Source organism: Pagrus pagrus, assembly GCF_965226575.1.
Source record: "Pagrus pagrus genome assembly, chromosome: 12".
NCBI lineage: Eukaryota > Metazoa > Chordata > Actinopteri > Spariformes > Sparidae > Pagrus > Pagrus pagrus.
The window spans coordinates 16495311-16510641 of NC_140196.1; the positions used below are offsets into that span (position 1 = coordinate 16495311).

General features: G+C 42.3%; 1 protein-coding gene across 8 annotated transcripts in view; it reads left to right on the plus strand.

The window, feature by feature from the left end:
- The window catches only part of LOC311266815 (receptor-type tyrosine-protein phosphatase mu), a 171975-nt gene that overhangs the window by 72546 nt on the left and 84098 nt on the right, over positions 1-15331 (plus strand). For all 8 annotated transcript variants that reach the window (XM_084369382.1, XM_084369385.1, XM_084369383.1 and 5 more), the window contains exons 8-9: positions 10805-11113; positions 13397-13506. In XM_084369382.1, coding sequence (XP_084225508.1) covers positions 10805-11113; positions 13397-13506 — 419 coding nt within the window. The remainder of the gene's footprint in view (positions 1-10804; positions 11114-13396; positions 13507-15331) is intronic.

Sequence of the window (15331 nt, forward strand, 5' to 3'; positions counted from 1 at the left end):
TAACAATAATGACATTGACGTGAGCATGCACACTGATGAACGATAATGTTCTGTTAACAGTAGCGCCAAGTACACATTGCAAAACAAAAAGAAGACGAAGAAAAGAAAAGTTGTTACGTTTTAAGGACAAATTTTCTTCAGACAGTCATCCTAACGATTTTGAAAGAGGACATCAGTAAGGACAAAACTAACTTGTGCACAAGCACCAAAGACCATTTGGCATTATGTTTCAGTTAAAATAATGTTTTTATACTGTATGTGTAAATTGCAGCATAGAAGCATTTAATTGAAAGACTGTTGTGAAAGAGACACCCTGTCAATTCAGATGGATTTTGATAGGCTGTCAGTGTTTCTATCATTGATCAAATTGCTTCGAAAGTAATCCGAAAGAGATTGTTTCGCCACTGTCGTCGTCAGGTGGACACAGAAAAAGGGCGGGAAAACAGACAAAGAGAGGAAGTGGAAAGGGGTTAGGGTTAACCTGGTATGGACAACACCATCCGCTTTTTTTTTTGTCTGATGTGAAAGGGGTGTAAGAGGTGCACATGCAAGTTTTCCACACAACGCTTGTTTCGAATGCAGCGGAGATGATTTCATAGTCTCTATGGTAGAAGAACAGTCTGTCCCTCGCTGCGTTCCTCATCTCCACCCCATGGCCTCTGCTGTCCCGTTGGCTCTCAGCCTCCTTAAAAATGGCTGTACATGATGTCCATGCTGGGTCCAAACACCTGCTCAGACTCCGTCCTCTGCCAACTCTACATCTCCATCTATAAGTTGTCTCCATCTGCGCTCCAGTACCACGTGGGAGTAGTCTCATCTGTTTGTTTTTACTTTGCCATTCTGTTGCACTGAGTGCTATTAAACACAGGGGAATCAGTGTTAATCAGGGATGAGCCCTCGCTTAAACACTCGTTTATAACAGCGGAGAGTAGGGAGGAGCTGCACAATTATGTGCACCCACACCAAGGTTGGTTATTTGCATTTAGCCTCCTGGTTAATTTGTGAAAGACCAGGTCTGTTTTGACGCAAATAAGAATGAAGCCAGTGTTTGGCAACATGAAAAAGATTAGGAGTGGAATTGCTTAAGTTGCCAAGAAAATAATTTGTCGCTGCAGTGAAAGTTAAACTGATTTTCCAGCATTTTCCCTCTCTTTGTGAAACGTCCTGCAAACCTTCACATATTTGCAGAAAATCCTGTTCAATTTTCACCTCTTACTTTTAAATGAATGGGGGAAAGGAGGATGTGTGTTTAGATAGTCTGCTTACATTTAATTAACATATTTTCATGAAAGGTGATATTAAAGTATGTTTTGGTTTTTTTTAATCTGTGCATTCAGAAAGTTGTTATTATGTGTAATACAAGATTAAGCGTCTTTGTGAGAACATTTTTATTTTCATAATTTTAAACAGGACAAGAAACACAGCTCAATTATCCAAGCGCTCCTGTGCAAATCTGTACTTCCCATAAAAATCCTTTGTGAAGAATATCATTACTGCCAGACTTTGAGGTTTGTGAATCACACACAAAAAGATTTGACCCTCTTACGTGAGCATGTTTGATGTAATAAGAGTCATAAAAGTTGTATAGTTTAAAAAAATCTGCCTTTTCTTTCATCTTTTCTTTTCACCTTACAAAGAATAAAATAATGGTTAGAGTGATTTACGTAAGATAATGCCATTCCCTTTTGCTGGCATTGTTCAGCAAAGTCAAAAATGGCTTTGAAAAGTGCAATCTACACGATAAAAGACCTTTTTCCCCAGTGTACTTTTTTAATTTGTCAAGAAACCATTTATGGTGATAGACAAGAAGATTTAATGACCAGACTTACTAAGGACAGTTGGGGCTTGGCACCACTCGCATAAAGTCTCTATGAATATTCTTATTCACTTTAAACATTTGGGTCTGGTTTTGGTGCGAGCTCTGGCCCCTCATTGGTCAAATTTTAGCTTGGTTAAGCTTACAATATAGCAAGAGTCTCCATTGTCTGGGCATTATGACAGCAATGGTGTCTCTGGTCTCTTCATTCAGGAAGAATTGACTCTTTATATCCATGTGTGTATACAGTACATAAACTGTGTAGTTGAGGAACGAAAGGAAGCAGAGAAAGAAGGATGTTACAAGTCCAAGGACAGAGATGCATGTTGATAACATATTCTGTTTGCTAAAGGGGTGGGCAGTTCTCATTTTGTCAGTCTGCTGACTAGATTAGCTCCATCAGCTTACATTATCTCCAGCTGCACTTAAAGGAGTCAGTATATTTTACCTCGCCCATTCTTGTCTAAAAGAGCCTTGACATTTTATTAACATAGATCAGTCAGCTATAATTGCTATTTATTCCATCTATAGCTTCATGCATGTCTACAGGGCAAATGGCCTCACTGAGGTCCGACCCTTCATGATATTTTTTTTATTTTTTCTGCAGCTGAGATTGAGCAGATCTGTCTCTGTGGGTCAAAGAAGGAAAAGGGAAATGTTTGCAAGGTTTGATGTTTCTAATTAACGCTATTGTTGCCTCAAGGCTCGAATAGAAAGCCACTTCACCTCACCATCTCAGATAACACTGGTCTGGTTTGTCACCCACAATAGCCAGCAGTCATGTGACCTACAGTATAGGGTTTATAAATTGTCTGCAGCAAGAGGACTGAAAAGCCTTGGTCTGAGGCCTATTGAATTTGCTTTCTTTTGTCAGTCAGAGAAAACGGGGGTAGATTGAGTTTTTGGTGTGCAGGAAGGTTATAGGAGGACCACAATAAAAGTCTTTTTATCACAGGCAGTTGGAAGTAGAATGGCGAATTGTGTACTATGATATTGGCTCCACAAAAGGCAAATTGTGTTCTTCTCAAGGACACGTCTTCAAACAACTGCTGCTGGAAAGGAGACAGACGCAGAGTGAGAGAGACTTTGCATTTATAGCCCTTTCATTTTTATTATTTCCCTCGTCTACATCACTACATCTATCTATTCCCCAAACACGAAGGGATGGAGACTTTGAGAACAGATGTGCGCAAACGATACTCTGGTGACATCCATGTAAACTTCTTACTGTCGAGCTGCCTCTTCAGCTCCTCACAAACAATTATCATCGAGGTTGTTTATAACCTCAACTCTTAAGCCTCAGGAGAAAGATAAATAGCTGTAGTTTAGTCAGACTTGGCAAGATCCTTTTTTTCTGCTGTTTTTAAATCTGAACTGAAATGCTTCTCAAGGTCTTTAAATGTTTCTATTCTTCGTGGTTAATTATTCATGGTCTATCTGCTGTAATTTTTGTCACAGATTTTCTCCATCCTTTTGCTGAATTATACATGTCCCATTCCCCTTGCTAGGCGTCCAGGAAGCACTCATTCAGTCTGCTTGTATAACTCTAACTCAGGAACATTTGTGCGTCTCCTCTTCAACTAAAGGACAAGGATGTCAGGAAGGCTGCGATTTATATCCTGTATTTCCCCACCTAGATAGCTACATCATAGATCTCATATATCGCCAAAGTAGGTGGCTCCGAAATCGCAGCGACCATTTCACAAAGTCAAGCGCTTCACTTTGATTTACACTCTAGGTAACACCCTGAGTTCAGCGCGACACATGCAGGTTTTTGGCGACAAATGACGCCGCCGCACGGGCCATCTGGGGAGTGTTGAAGTTGAAGGATCACCTTGGTAACCTCCCACTGCTCCTGTAGAGATTGCGTCCCTGTCGGTAAATGAGGGCTCGCGTTCTTCCCGTTTGTGAGCCCTAACCACAGGCGTTTTCCCCAGGAAACTGAACACAAAAGTCGAAGCCTGGTCTGATCGTGGAGATGGATGTGTGTGTATGTGTATGTGTTAAGACAGACGAGGAAGGAGGGGGTCAGTGTACCTGTCACTCTGACCCCAATCACCGCACAGCATATTGGTGGAAACGAAATGAAAGATTGATTTAACCAGTTCCACCTCCGCTGCCTCTGCTCTTTCCATCAACTGGCTGTCCATTTGTTTTCATCCGGTCGGTGGACTCGCGCTTCCCTTCACCTCTTGCCCCTGAGGAACACTTTCTAGGTTTGTTCTTTTAATCCCTCTAAACGGTCAGCGATAGAAAAGACTACCTGCTGACATTTTATATCCTGTTTTTTATGGAGTTATTTATTCCACTTTCATTTTTTAAAATCAAAATTTTTGATGTTGCGATTGATAGATGCAACTTTTTCTGACTTGTAGCTGCAGTTGATGTGTCTTGGAAGCAGAGAAACAATGTCACCTGAAATACTTTACTAATGCACTCTACAGCACAGTGCTTACTTCCTCTCTCACACCACAACTGTCATGATAAATAAACAACAATCCCCTTTTAGCTGTAGTGGGTTTTACACTACAGCACCATCTAGTGTGTTGCAAAACATGATTACAGTAAGTAACCATTATCAATTCATGAAGTGACTGATTCTATGCAAGAATACTGTATCCATGGATTATTAGGAAGGCTTTTGAATAGATTCATGGTGTGAGTAGTACAGTATAAACAGCTCTTTGTCTGTGTTAACTCCTAGAACCTGGTTGGGTTAGGGTTAAAACTGGACCAAAGGAAACGTAAAGTTTTAACTTGTATGTAGTTTGCAGAAAACTGCTTTGCCAACATTTTTGCTGCCAACTGGGCCAGGATGAACATGCATAACTCATTCAGAGATGATGCCAAAACGGCACCCTTTCTATCTTTAGAATTTGTCCCACAGTCGTCAATTGTTGTCTGTGCACCTATGGCTGAAGTGCAAATAGGAACGGGTCGCAACTAATGCAACATGACTTTCTTCACTGCAGTTTTGCCCAAACGTTCATCTTCTTTATAAGAAAAAGGAATGAAGCAAAATTACCTAGAAGTTCAAAGTGCTCAGCTGTCAGCACAGTAAGCTTCTCCAGAAGTGCTTGTCGCACGGTCGAATAGCTTCAGAAACATCCTCCACCGCACCTCCCTGACATCGGATTAGGGGGTGCCTGTGTCCGACCATTTCTGTAAACCGACAATCCAACATTTACACTCACTTCACGCTGTGATTGGCAGCTGTTTGGAAGTGAGGAAGCAAGCAGGGTTTGAAGGTCTTTCTCCAGTTCCCTTTTTTCATTATTGACAAAACTATTTGTCACCTTTCATCTGAACAACTGAAAATGTGAACCATTATCTCCATATCTGAAGATATCGTGTCTGCCTGATGGCACCTCTCCTTCGAGTGTGACCATTCAGAAGAGCCATAAATAGTTTTGATTTGTGACATAGTCTTATGAACTGGATCTATTGGAGCACAGATCGACCCTTAAATGTCGTAAAGTACCAGCCATAAAATTGCACAGTTGAGCTTGCTGACTATTTCAGGTCAGCGTATAGTCGGGTGGTCGATAATGAACAGAGACAAGCACTGACTTGGTATGACTTGACTTGTCTTGAGTCTTTTTCATGCATCATCCTCCTGTACTAGTAGGGCGTATCTCACTTTCCCTCTCACGCTTTTCGCCTTCCCTTTTTATTCAGTGCTGTGAGAAGGAAGGCACTCACCCATTCATCTCCACACCTACAGCTTCGGGGGCTTCATCAGACAAGGTGGCAGCCCAGCTCGGCCCAGCGCCGGGGCTCAATCTGTGGTTTCAATTCGATCCAGCGTGTTGTAGGCCCCTCCACGCCTCATCCTCACCCATCATGGCAGTCTCATTTATCACGAGGCCTATAAAGGAGGGCTTGATAGAGTGAGGAGCGACCAGCACCATTCAATAAATCCTTGTGATTATCCACGCCTCCAAGGTATATGAGCAAAGTGTCTGTGTGTGTGTGTCCTGACCGTGTGGGCATTTGTCTCTGACTTTGTAATGGGTGTAGAGGGCGATGTTAGAACACAAGAGGTCCATGTACAGTGCCTTTAAAGTGCTATCAATTATAACATGTGTACACACGTCAAACCTCAAGGCCTGCTTCGACTTGTTGCATTTGATGGCAAAACCTTGGCCCCTCTACCCTCCCTCTTCCTCTGTCTTAGCTTTCTTTCGCCAATCCACCCACCCACCCGCACATCGACTCCCTCCATCTCTCCCTCTTAACCCCCTCCCTCCCTCCCTCTCTTCCTCCAGAGGATTGCATAGAGGAGCACTCTAGGAGGGTGATGGAGCTTTGATTGTCGGTTATCAAAAGCTATCATTACGGCTCGCTTCTGCGGGATATGAAAATGATTTCCTAAGTGTAAAACCCATGTCATTACCTCAATGGCCTCACTGCTATCACTGAGATGTAATAGAAAGAGGCAAACAAATGTGCTCGCCTCCCAGCCCGCCCAGCTCAAACAGAACAGAGTGAATAACACACAGCAATGGAGAGATAAGTGATGGCAATACCAGGCCTCACTGCCTTGAATGGAACACTTTACATGAAAACAGCCCTATGACCGGGATTTAATCTTCGCCGTTGTTGTCATGTTGTTTTGGTACTGTCTACAATGAGTGTGTGACTAGCCCTAGCTGACATTCTCCAGCAAGGAATCCGACAGTCTGCATGCCGTCTTGTGAAAGTCGAGGCATTTCTCTTTCTTTTTTTCATCTCCAAACAACAAGGCTCCCTCTTCCTCCTCCTCCTCCTCCTCCTCCTCCTCCTCCTCCTCCTCCTCCTCCTCCTCAACCTGAGCGCTGTTTCATCCTGATGAGATAGCAACCAGGCTCAGGAGCCACATTGACTTGACGGTGGTTTCTAATCATTGGGGAAGTAGTCTTTTCTCTCCCCTCCTGCCCCCTTCCCCCTCCACCTGGTTGTGTTTGCTGAGCAGGGAGATGGAAGTCTATGCCAGCACCAGGCTTTTCTGCTCTTAATCGATGTGGATCTGATAAAGATCCCGGCTTTTCTGAAAGACTTGTGCGCCGCAAAGCCCGAGGAAGATCTGATAAGTAAATCGTTCTTCTGTACATATAGCCAGTAAGGTGCTGAGGAACCACATCTGTGCTGCTGCACAGGCGTGTGGACACTCCTTCCCTCATAAACATGCCAGAAAACACACATTGTCCCCCACCCTCCTCATGCACCCGCACACCACACCACACACTTGTCTCGCAGTAAAGTGGCTGTGCTCCGGACATGCCCAATTTGTTTCCTTTCATCCAGGACTAATGTCTCGCTCTACCCAGGGGCTAAGTGCACCATTTGAAACCCCCTCTAGGACAGACGCCTGTAACATGCGGTTATTTGTTGTTTTTGTTTCATGTTTTGGGAAATCATGTTATCACTTCAGCTGCAGTGAGCGCGTACGCAGCGCCCCATTCAAATTAACAAGAGGCAATAATGTGCTGATAATTTCTAAAAACATTATTTAAATGTCACACTGTAATGACAAAAAAAAAATCACTAATAGTTCTGTGCAAATGTCAAATTCAAATTATTCAATTACATCGGCGAGTGCGGGGCAGGTGATAATTTGTCCACCGCTTGGAATACCAATCTGGCTCCTTGCTGGAGCTCATTCTGTGTGCCCTGGCATAAGATAGACCTCAGCAATTTCCTGCTCCAAGGGATGCTTTCATAGCCATTATTATAACTCTATTCCACTAGAAATATCTGCCATACTGGAGAGATATTAGAGTCATATTTTTCAGTACTTTCACCCCAATGTCGCCCTCAGTGTGTGATATCTTGTGAGAATTGTTAAAAAAAAAAAAAAAAAAAGTGGTATGGATTTCAAGAGCTAGCCCTGTTATTCCTTGTTGTGATTTGTGCTTGGGCTTTTGATACTGAGCCTCTTACTGCTCAGTCAATAAAACTAAACTAGCAGTCACAGTAGACTGGGGTAATAGGCTCATCTCATCAGTTGTCGTTCATGGGCCTCTGGGCCTGTTTTGAAAATGGCTGCATAGCCACCATCTATGCACGGATGGATTTGTAAAGGATATCTGCCATTCAGCGCGAATCTGTTCATTTCAGATGAAGTGTGGAAGAAGGGTACACTGTGTCTTTTTTATTTTCCCTCTTTCCTCTTTTCTTCAAAGTCAATCATGACCAGGCTCTGAAATGGATGAGGCACCTTGTTGTTCATGAAAAAAGATGATGTCATTCTGAGTCATGGGGTACAAGTTGTGATTGGGCGTCCGCCACAGATCATCACATTTAACAGCCTCCCTCAGACAGCTGGCATTCGCACTGCAGGGAGCCAATGGGGCAACAAACAATTAGCCTTTTTCTCAACAAAACTCCAGGAAGGGGCTATAGAATAGTCATAAGAGCTGTTTGCTAAATGGCCAATGTTTCTTTATGCACCTCACTATCACTGTTGGCACACTGGCAAAAATATCTGTGTAATGTTCTTACCACTTGCCAAAAAGCTGAATTTAAATGTATATAATTGATTCCTCTTATTGAATTTTTTGCTTTTTTCTTTATTCGGGCTATTTCCCTCTGCAATTTTCCACAAGTGATCCCCATTCTTGTTGGCATCTCTCCATTGGCCAGAATTAGTCTGCAGCGGACATTATCTGTGATGTTCCACAAAGATGGGAGTGTGACATTTTCCTTGAACGCTCCAGAAATGAGACTTCCTCCGAGCCGCTCGTGCACGTCTGCTTGAGATTCACACTTTGGTGCATTTGTCACTTTGAGAGCATCTGGTTTAATTTGATTTCTGTGCCTGGCCACCCTGCAATTCTCTGTGCTTTTAGTGTAACCGTTGCCTACTGAGTGCGGCCAACAGATAGTTCCGCAAATAAAGGGGTTTAAACTTCTATTTTCTGGATGGCTTTCCCGACATTGCAACCTATTTGAGGAGGCCTGTTTTCCTTCACCATTTCGTCCCAGTTCTGTGTTAGAATCTCTTAAAATGGCAGATGACTTTCAGAATTATTAGTTCTCTAGCAAAGTGAAGTTGGCCTACCCCACTGTCTGTTATGCTGAATATTTTCTCTACAGCTAATCCTTTTGAAGGTAGATGTCTTGCATTAAGATTAACATTTCTTTCAAATTTTAACAATCACTGGAGGTCAGAGACCCTTTCTCAAAGCAGCTGCTCCTACACAGTATTGCAGAAATGTTTTGCAAATATAAAGCACTTTTAAGCGAGCCTTGCATAACTCTGCACGTCACAGATGTATATATTTTCTTCAGCTGCAGTTTAGATTGTTAGTAAAGACTAGAGAAGATCATACTCTGTCAAGGTTTCCGGCCGATAATGACAAGTCTCCTGTAAAGAGAAGATAATTGCCTTTTTTTTCTTTTGGAAAGATTTTCTTCCTTTTTACAGACATATTTTTTTCACTTGTAACCTTTTGTGTATGCATCATGAACTGTATGCTGCGCATTGAAATCCCCATCTGCCTTCGAGAGCTCTTCCTTCGCCTCCTCTGGGCCTTTCTAACGCTATTTCATCTGCTCTATTACAGCGCAGGAGAGATCACATCCATTGTTTCTCCTTGTAAGATCTGAAAGTGTTTCGTCTTTCATTCAACTAGCAGGTGCCTTTGTCTTCTCTAACTGGCATTATCCTTTCTCGCTTGTACATGTCATGTCATGTCACATGTCATGACCTAATTAGATTTTTTTTTTAAATCTTATGTAGCTTTTCTGTGGCGCTACAAGGAACTTGAGAAGAATTCTTGACTTCAGAATTATTCTTGCACATTTTTGACGGATTTTTGATAAAACTTGATCAGTCGGACAGTATCTTTTCATTGGGCATCGGAGCAAATATTTTGGTGGGAATCGCATTCAGGGTTGCTGTTATTTGCAGATTCTTGCTTTTTTTGTCATGTTCCTTTGTGCAGCCTGTAGAAATGAACAGCATGCTGGAGCTCCAGTCCAGTCTCCCCACATGCACCTCCAGAATGTTAAACATGGCTGCCGTGGCTGCCTCTGAATTGCTGGACTGTGTCTCCTGGGGAACGGGGAAATTGAGCTCTGGCTCTTCCTAATAGGTGGTAAAGTGTTAAGTTCCAGAGAAATGGACTGCGAATTTAACCTGGAATGGAAATTGATCCCATTACCTTGTGCTTGGACTGCTTTCCTCCCGTAGGTAGGGGAGGCAAGAGAAGGGAGAGAGAGCAAGAGGGGAAAATGGACGGGGTAAGCAGAGAGAGAAGATGAGGAGAAAGGGAGAGAGAGAGGAAATAGAAATGTGGGAGCCACAGAAAAAAAAGAGAAAATAGAGCAGGGAAATGGAAAGAGAGGAGATAGAAAGAAGGAGAGGGAGAGGAGAAAATGGAGAAAGTAGCAAAGAAAAGGCGAGGAGACACAGTGTATGTGATTAGAGGTGATAGGATGGCAGTGGGGGTTGTGTCCTGCCTGGATTGACAGGCTGGCTGACTCTGTATCAGTGTGGTGCTAATAGCTGACCGCCACTGGGCGAGATGGAAAAAGAGAGAGGAAAAGGCAGAGGACAAGGTGGAAGGAGCAGAGGAGCGGCACGCTCTGAAGGGATGATACACCTCCTGCCGAGGGTTTCCACCAACAGACCTGTGGTGTCTTGGTGTGTGCAGCTGCTGTGAGACCGAGTTAGCAACGGTGATGGGATGTGGCAATGCTCAGTATCAGGCCGGGGCTTTGACATTTTTAAATATTTTCTGGAAGTATGAATTCCAAACAGTGGAAATGGTATTTCAATATGAAAAAAAGAATATTGAATGGGTCTCAAGTGTTATGAAAATCTGGTAGTAGATTTTCTTTGACCCAAAGGAACGCTGCTTCCTCTGTGCCCTCGCATAGACCTCAATAATTTCCTTGATTTTATTGAAACTACCTCACACTACCTGCCGTTTCGTATGGCCTAATTGATTATCTTGATGTATGCTCACACTCTTCTCTCTTTCTCTCTGTCAATCCCGCCAGAGCCCATGCACGGCCCACGAAGGCTAGAAGTGGTGGACATCCAATCCAAACAGGTGACAGTGCGCTGGGAGCCTCTGGGTTACAACGTGACCCGCTGCCACAGTTACAACCTGACCGTCCAGTACCGCTCCAGGGTGGGAGGCAAGGAGGAGACCCGGGAGGAAGTGTGCTATGACACCCAGAGCCGAGATCCTCAGCACACCATCCACAACTTGACGCCCTTCACCAACCTCAGTGTGAAGCTGGTGCTTCGCAATCCAGAGGGGGTGATGGAGAGCAAAGAGCTGGAAGTTCAGACTGATGAGGATGGTGAGTGTCATGCAGGGTTGCTGCTTGTACGGGTCGGAAAAGTGTGCCACAAGATTTTGTTAAAAAGACCTTGGATTAAAACCATTGAAAGGAAATATGATTGAAAAAAAGTTAGACAAAAAAACACCCAAACCAACATTAGACCAACTAAACTAAAACTACAACACTTAGAAGCTAAATTTAAAAAAAAAAATCTTTTTTGTGTTGTTATTTATATTTGTGGAAACTCTGTTTGTGGAGCACTCATTACTGGTCGATTAATAATGAACCATAACATACTCGAAATCATAGAAAAAGACATGTCTTTGGGCATTTTTAATACATTTATATAAACCGTTTTAAAACCACCCCTGAAGGGTTTCTGTTTGTGTTTAAACATTCATTAATGCTCCCTAGGAAAGGCTTTATTACCAATAAGTGGAGGTCTGGCTTTGCATGACTTGACTACAGACCAGAGAGAAGCTGCTGCATGAGGGCCAAAGTATTCAGCAAGCAGACAGCAACAGCAACAAAAAAATAAATAAAATAATATATATATATATATATTTCATATATATCATGAAATATGATCATGTCATTGTTTCTTGTTTCTTAACAGTGAAATAACTGAACTAAATCTGTATCTGAATTATAAATTTACCATTTATTAATGGTGCTTGTTATGATACGTTCATACGTTCTTTTAAGCCTAGAAGTACGTTTAAATAAGTTGATTAGATCTAAGTCAAAATTGGCCATATTTGTTACTTTTTCTTTTTCGTCTTCTTCTGTCAGAATTTGAGTCCAATTTTCATCTATGTGCTGGTGCTGGTGTTATTTACTAAGTGATTATTGGTCCTGTCAAAATGTAGACACATACACAGATTTATACTAAAGTATTCAAGATGTTCTCAATGGATGGGTGGGGGTGGGAGGCATGACCTCAGTATTTCTAAAATCCTGGCTACGGCCCTGCCTACCCACTACACCATCTGGTTGGTTACCCATCACAGGTAAAAGCCTATCAACACTGAATAATTTTGAATCTGCAAAGTAACTAGTAACTAAAGATATCAAATAAATGTAGCATAGTGATAGTACAAAGTAGCAGAAAGCGGAAACGTACAGTGATGGAGTGAATTCTACACTCCATCACTCCAGATATCAGTTACTGGTCTCTTTGACCAATGATGATCTGTAACCGTATCTGCCCTGATAAAAACAATCATTCGTTAAAAGTTGCAAGTCATTTTCCATTTTCGTTCCTTTTTACCTTATATCACCTGGCAGTTTAGAGGATAATTACGAGTCCCGCTCAAGCAGACACGCTTGATCATTAGAGTTGGAACATTTTGATCTTTAGTGTAGGTGGATACTTCTCGTCTGATCATAAAAAGCTTGTACTCGGGACAAGTTTTGGATTTTCCAAATATTTTCCAGGTAAGCACAGAAGTCACACAGCAAGCCTTTGTGTCGCAGGCTTGTTTCACCTCCTTCAAAGATGAAAGATCTTCTGTGTTGCCTCAGCAGGCACAGGAAATGAACTCTATAGAAGTCTCAAGGAACCCCGGCCGCCAGATAACAAACAGGCTCAGCTGACGAAAAGAGAGTCTTGTCATGTCTGGCTCAGATATCTGTGGTCGGAAACTTGAAAGTGGCAACTGTTTCTCACTCTCTGACTGCTGCGCGTCTGTGGATCTGTGTGTTTAGGGTCTCATGGGAACAAGTGTACAGACAGGGTGTAGCTATAGTTGCATTCTTGAAGATAAATCTTGGAGGGGAAAAAAAAGACATCTCGACATCGTTCTGTTTCGGTTACAGAATGAAAGTAATTCACACGAGGGGTTAAAGGACCAGATCTCTTTGGCAGCATCTCAGTACAAGTAAACATAGCGGAAAGATTAAGATTCCCCCTATTCCCATGGGAATACTAGTTCATCTTTGTTTGCAACACAGTTCTATCTGTGAGAAAAGTGTTCAGTTCTGCTGTAAAACATGTATCGGAGTGCGTGTTTTGAGTGACAATGACTTCAGATAATGTCCCAGTTTCCTGTTAAGATGTGTTTGACTTTGGCTCATGGCCGCTTGAGTGTACTGTGGGTCCTTGAAAGCTTTTTATTGATTGTTTTATGCACATCATAAATCAAAACAAAAAGCCTTTCATTCAACTTTTATTGACAACATGCCTATAATATGTACCCATGGAAATGCTACTGTGTACCCTTTTCATAACATTGTTTCTACCTTGAAAATTACCACTCAGCCACCACTTTTGAGTTGTTTGTCTGTCATCATTTCCCACAGTGCCAGGAGCTGTTCCTCTGGAGTCCATTCAAGGCAGCGCCTATGAGGAGAAGATCATCCTGAAGTGGAGAGAGCCCGCGCAGACCTACGGGATCATCACTCAGTACGAGGTAAAACAAAGACCAGGGTCGGAGAAATGTTAAGAGATATTATTTATCACCCGTTTGAGGAGCCGACAGACTTATTTCCAATATCAAGCTGTGTTCTCTCACCCACCTCTCTGTGGATTCTCTGCATTTCTTTGAGGTCTGTTTTTTTCCCGCAGCTGTGATAGTCAGAAGTGTACAGCAATGCCAGAGAAATGTTCAAATCTAATTTTATCATGAATCACTCTTTTTTTCAGTTTATGATTGGGAATCGGGTGCATCTGCTAGTGTGTTGACAGTCTACATGACAAAGGGATACAGTGCTTCATAAAGTGAGATTAACCGTTAAACCAGCCACATTCCAGTAAATCAGGCCAGGGAAACATGTACCCCAAAACAAGTAGTGGAAGTAACTAATTACAGCTACTCAAATTACTGTAATTAGGTCAATTTTTTTGGGCAAGTCTGTAATTTTACTCGTACTTCAGTATGCATAACATGCTGTAACATTAAATCTACTTAGTTATTAATATCTAAACCTTTCATCTGCATTTTTGCAGCCAGTAAGGCTACCCAATCACAAATGGGCCAATGAAAACTCTGACTCTTCAGCTGTATTTCAGATCAACTTAACTGGTCAAGTTTGTTTTCAGAGAGTTAAGTGTTCCGATCTTTTCTACCAGACTCAAATGGATTCCTTCCTGTGCAGCCTTTCAAAATTGAACATAAATCATCTCTGAGCACAGATAAATTACTCTGGTTGGCTCCTTTTTAAGTTTTATAATCTCATTCTATCTCGGACATGTTAGCTAACTTTTGGCCCTCCCGATAAAGGTAAAAAACTGATTTGTTGACTCTATTTGAACCCAACTTGACTTGACTATGAAGGAAGCAAACTGAGCTGACAGCAGCATTCAGCAGGATGTGTTTAATTAGTTCTTATGCCGGCTTAACTCTAAATTATAATTGTGGAACAGCTTAAAACTGAATCCATTTTTTAGGTTCACTCAAGCCAAGATTGTTGCAATACGCTCAGCTACTTTTCGCCTCCTTTATGAAGTATCTCTCAAGTGTGTTTCACGGTTGTTCATTTTACCTGGATGTAATCAACTGCAAACTACTGCCGTCTTCTGTCCTTCAACACGTGCGTGACCTCTAAAGACAACACAATCTCTGAAGAACACCTCGAACACATCACGATTCAGCACCGAACAAATGTTGACATAAGACTCCACACAGCCTCTGCTAGCCTCGTCCAGGAGCTGCATCGAGTCTTGAATAATAGAAACAGTCTCCACACACACACACACACACACACACACACACACACACACACACACACACACACACACACACACGATATATGTTCACATTGATCTAAACCAGCTTAAGATGGAAGTAATCCTGCAGCCTTTCCCACAGATTGATTCTCCTCTGTTGATTCTCCCTCTTGTCACCGTTTGCTCACGCTTGATATTTTGACTAGGTTAGCAATCATTGACACGGCTGTTTCTCATACGAGCAGAGCGGATTGAATAGTAAAAGCGATGCAATCAGGGTCGTTGTATAGGTTGCTCAATCCGCTGCCAGGTGACTGAGGCGAATGAAATATGAAATAGATATTCCCGCAGTGGCACAGAGACATTTCAATCAAAGCCGGAAAGTCCTAAAGAATCACAGCGAGGCCCTGTTTATTCAAGTGTGTGTAGTGCAGTGTTGTGTCCTGTGCACTTAAAGGTGCTGGCAGAGTGCAGGAAAACAATGTCCATAAAAACGGTAGCTTTACCGCACACTTAATCACTTTTAGAGCAACATGTTTCAGTTGTTTATCCTTTTAAAAATTCATGCT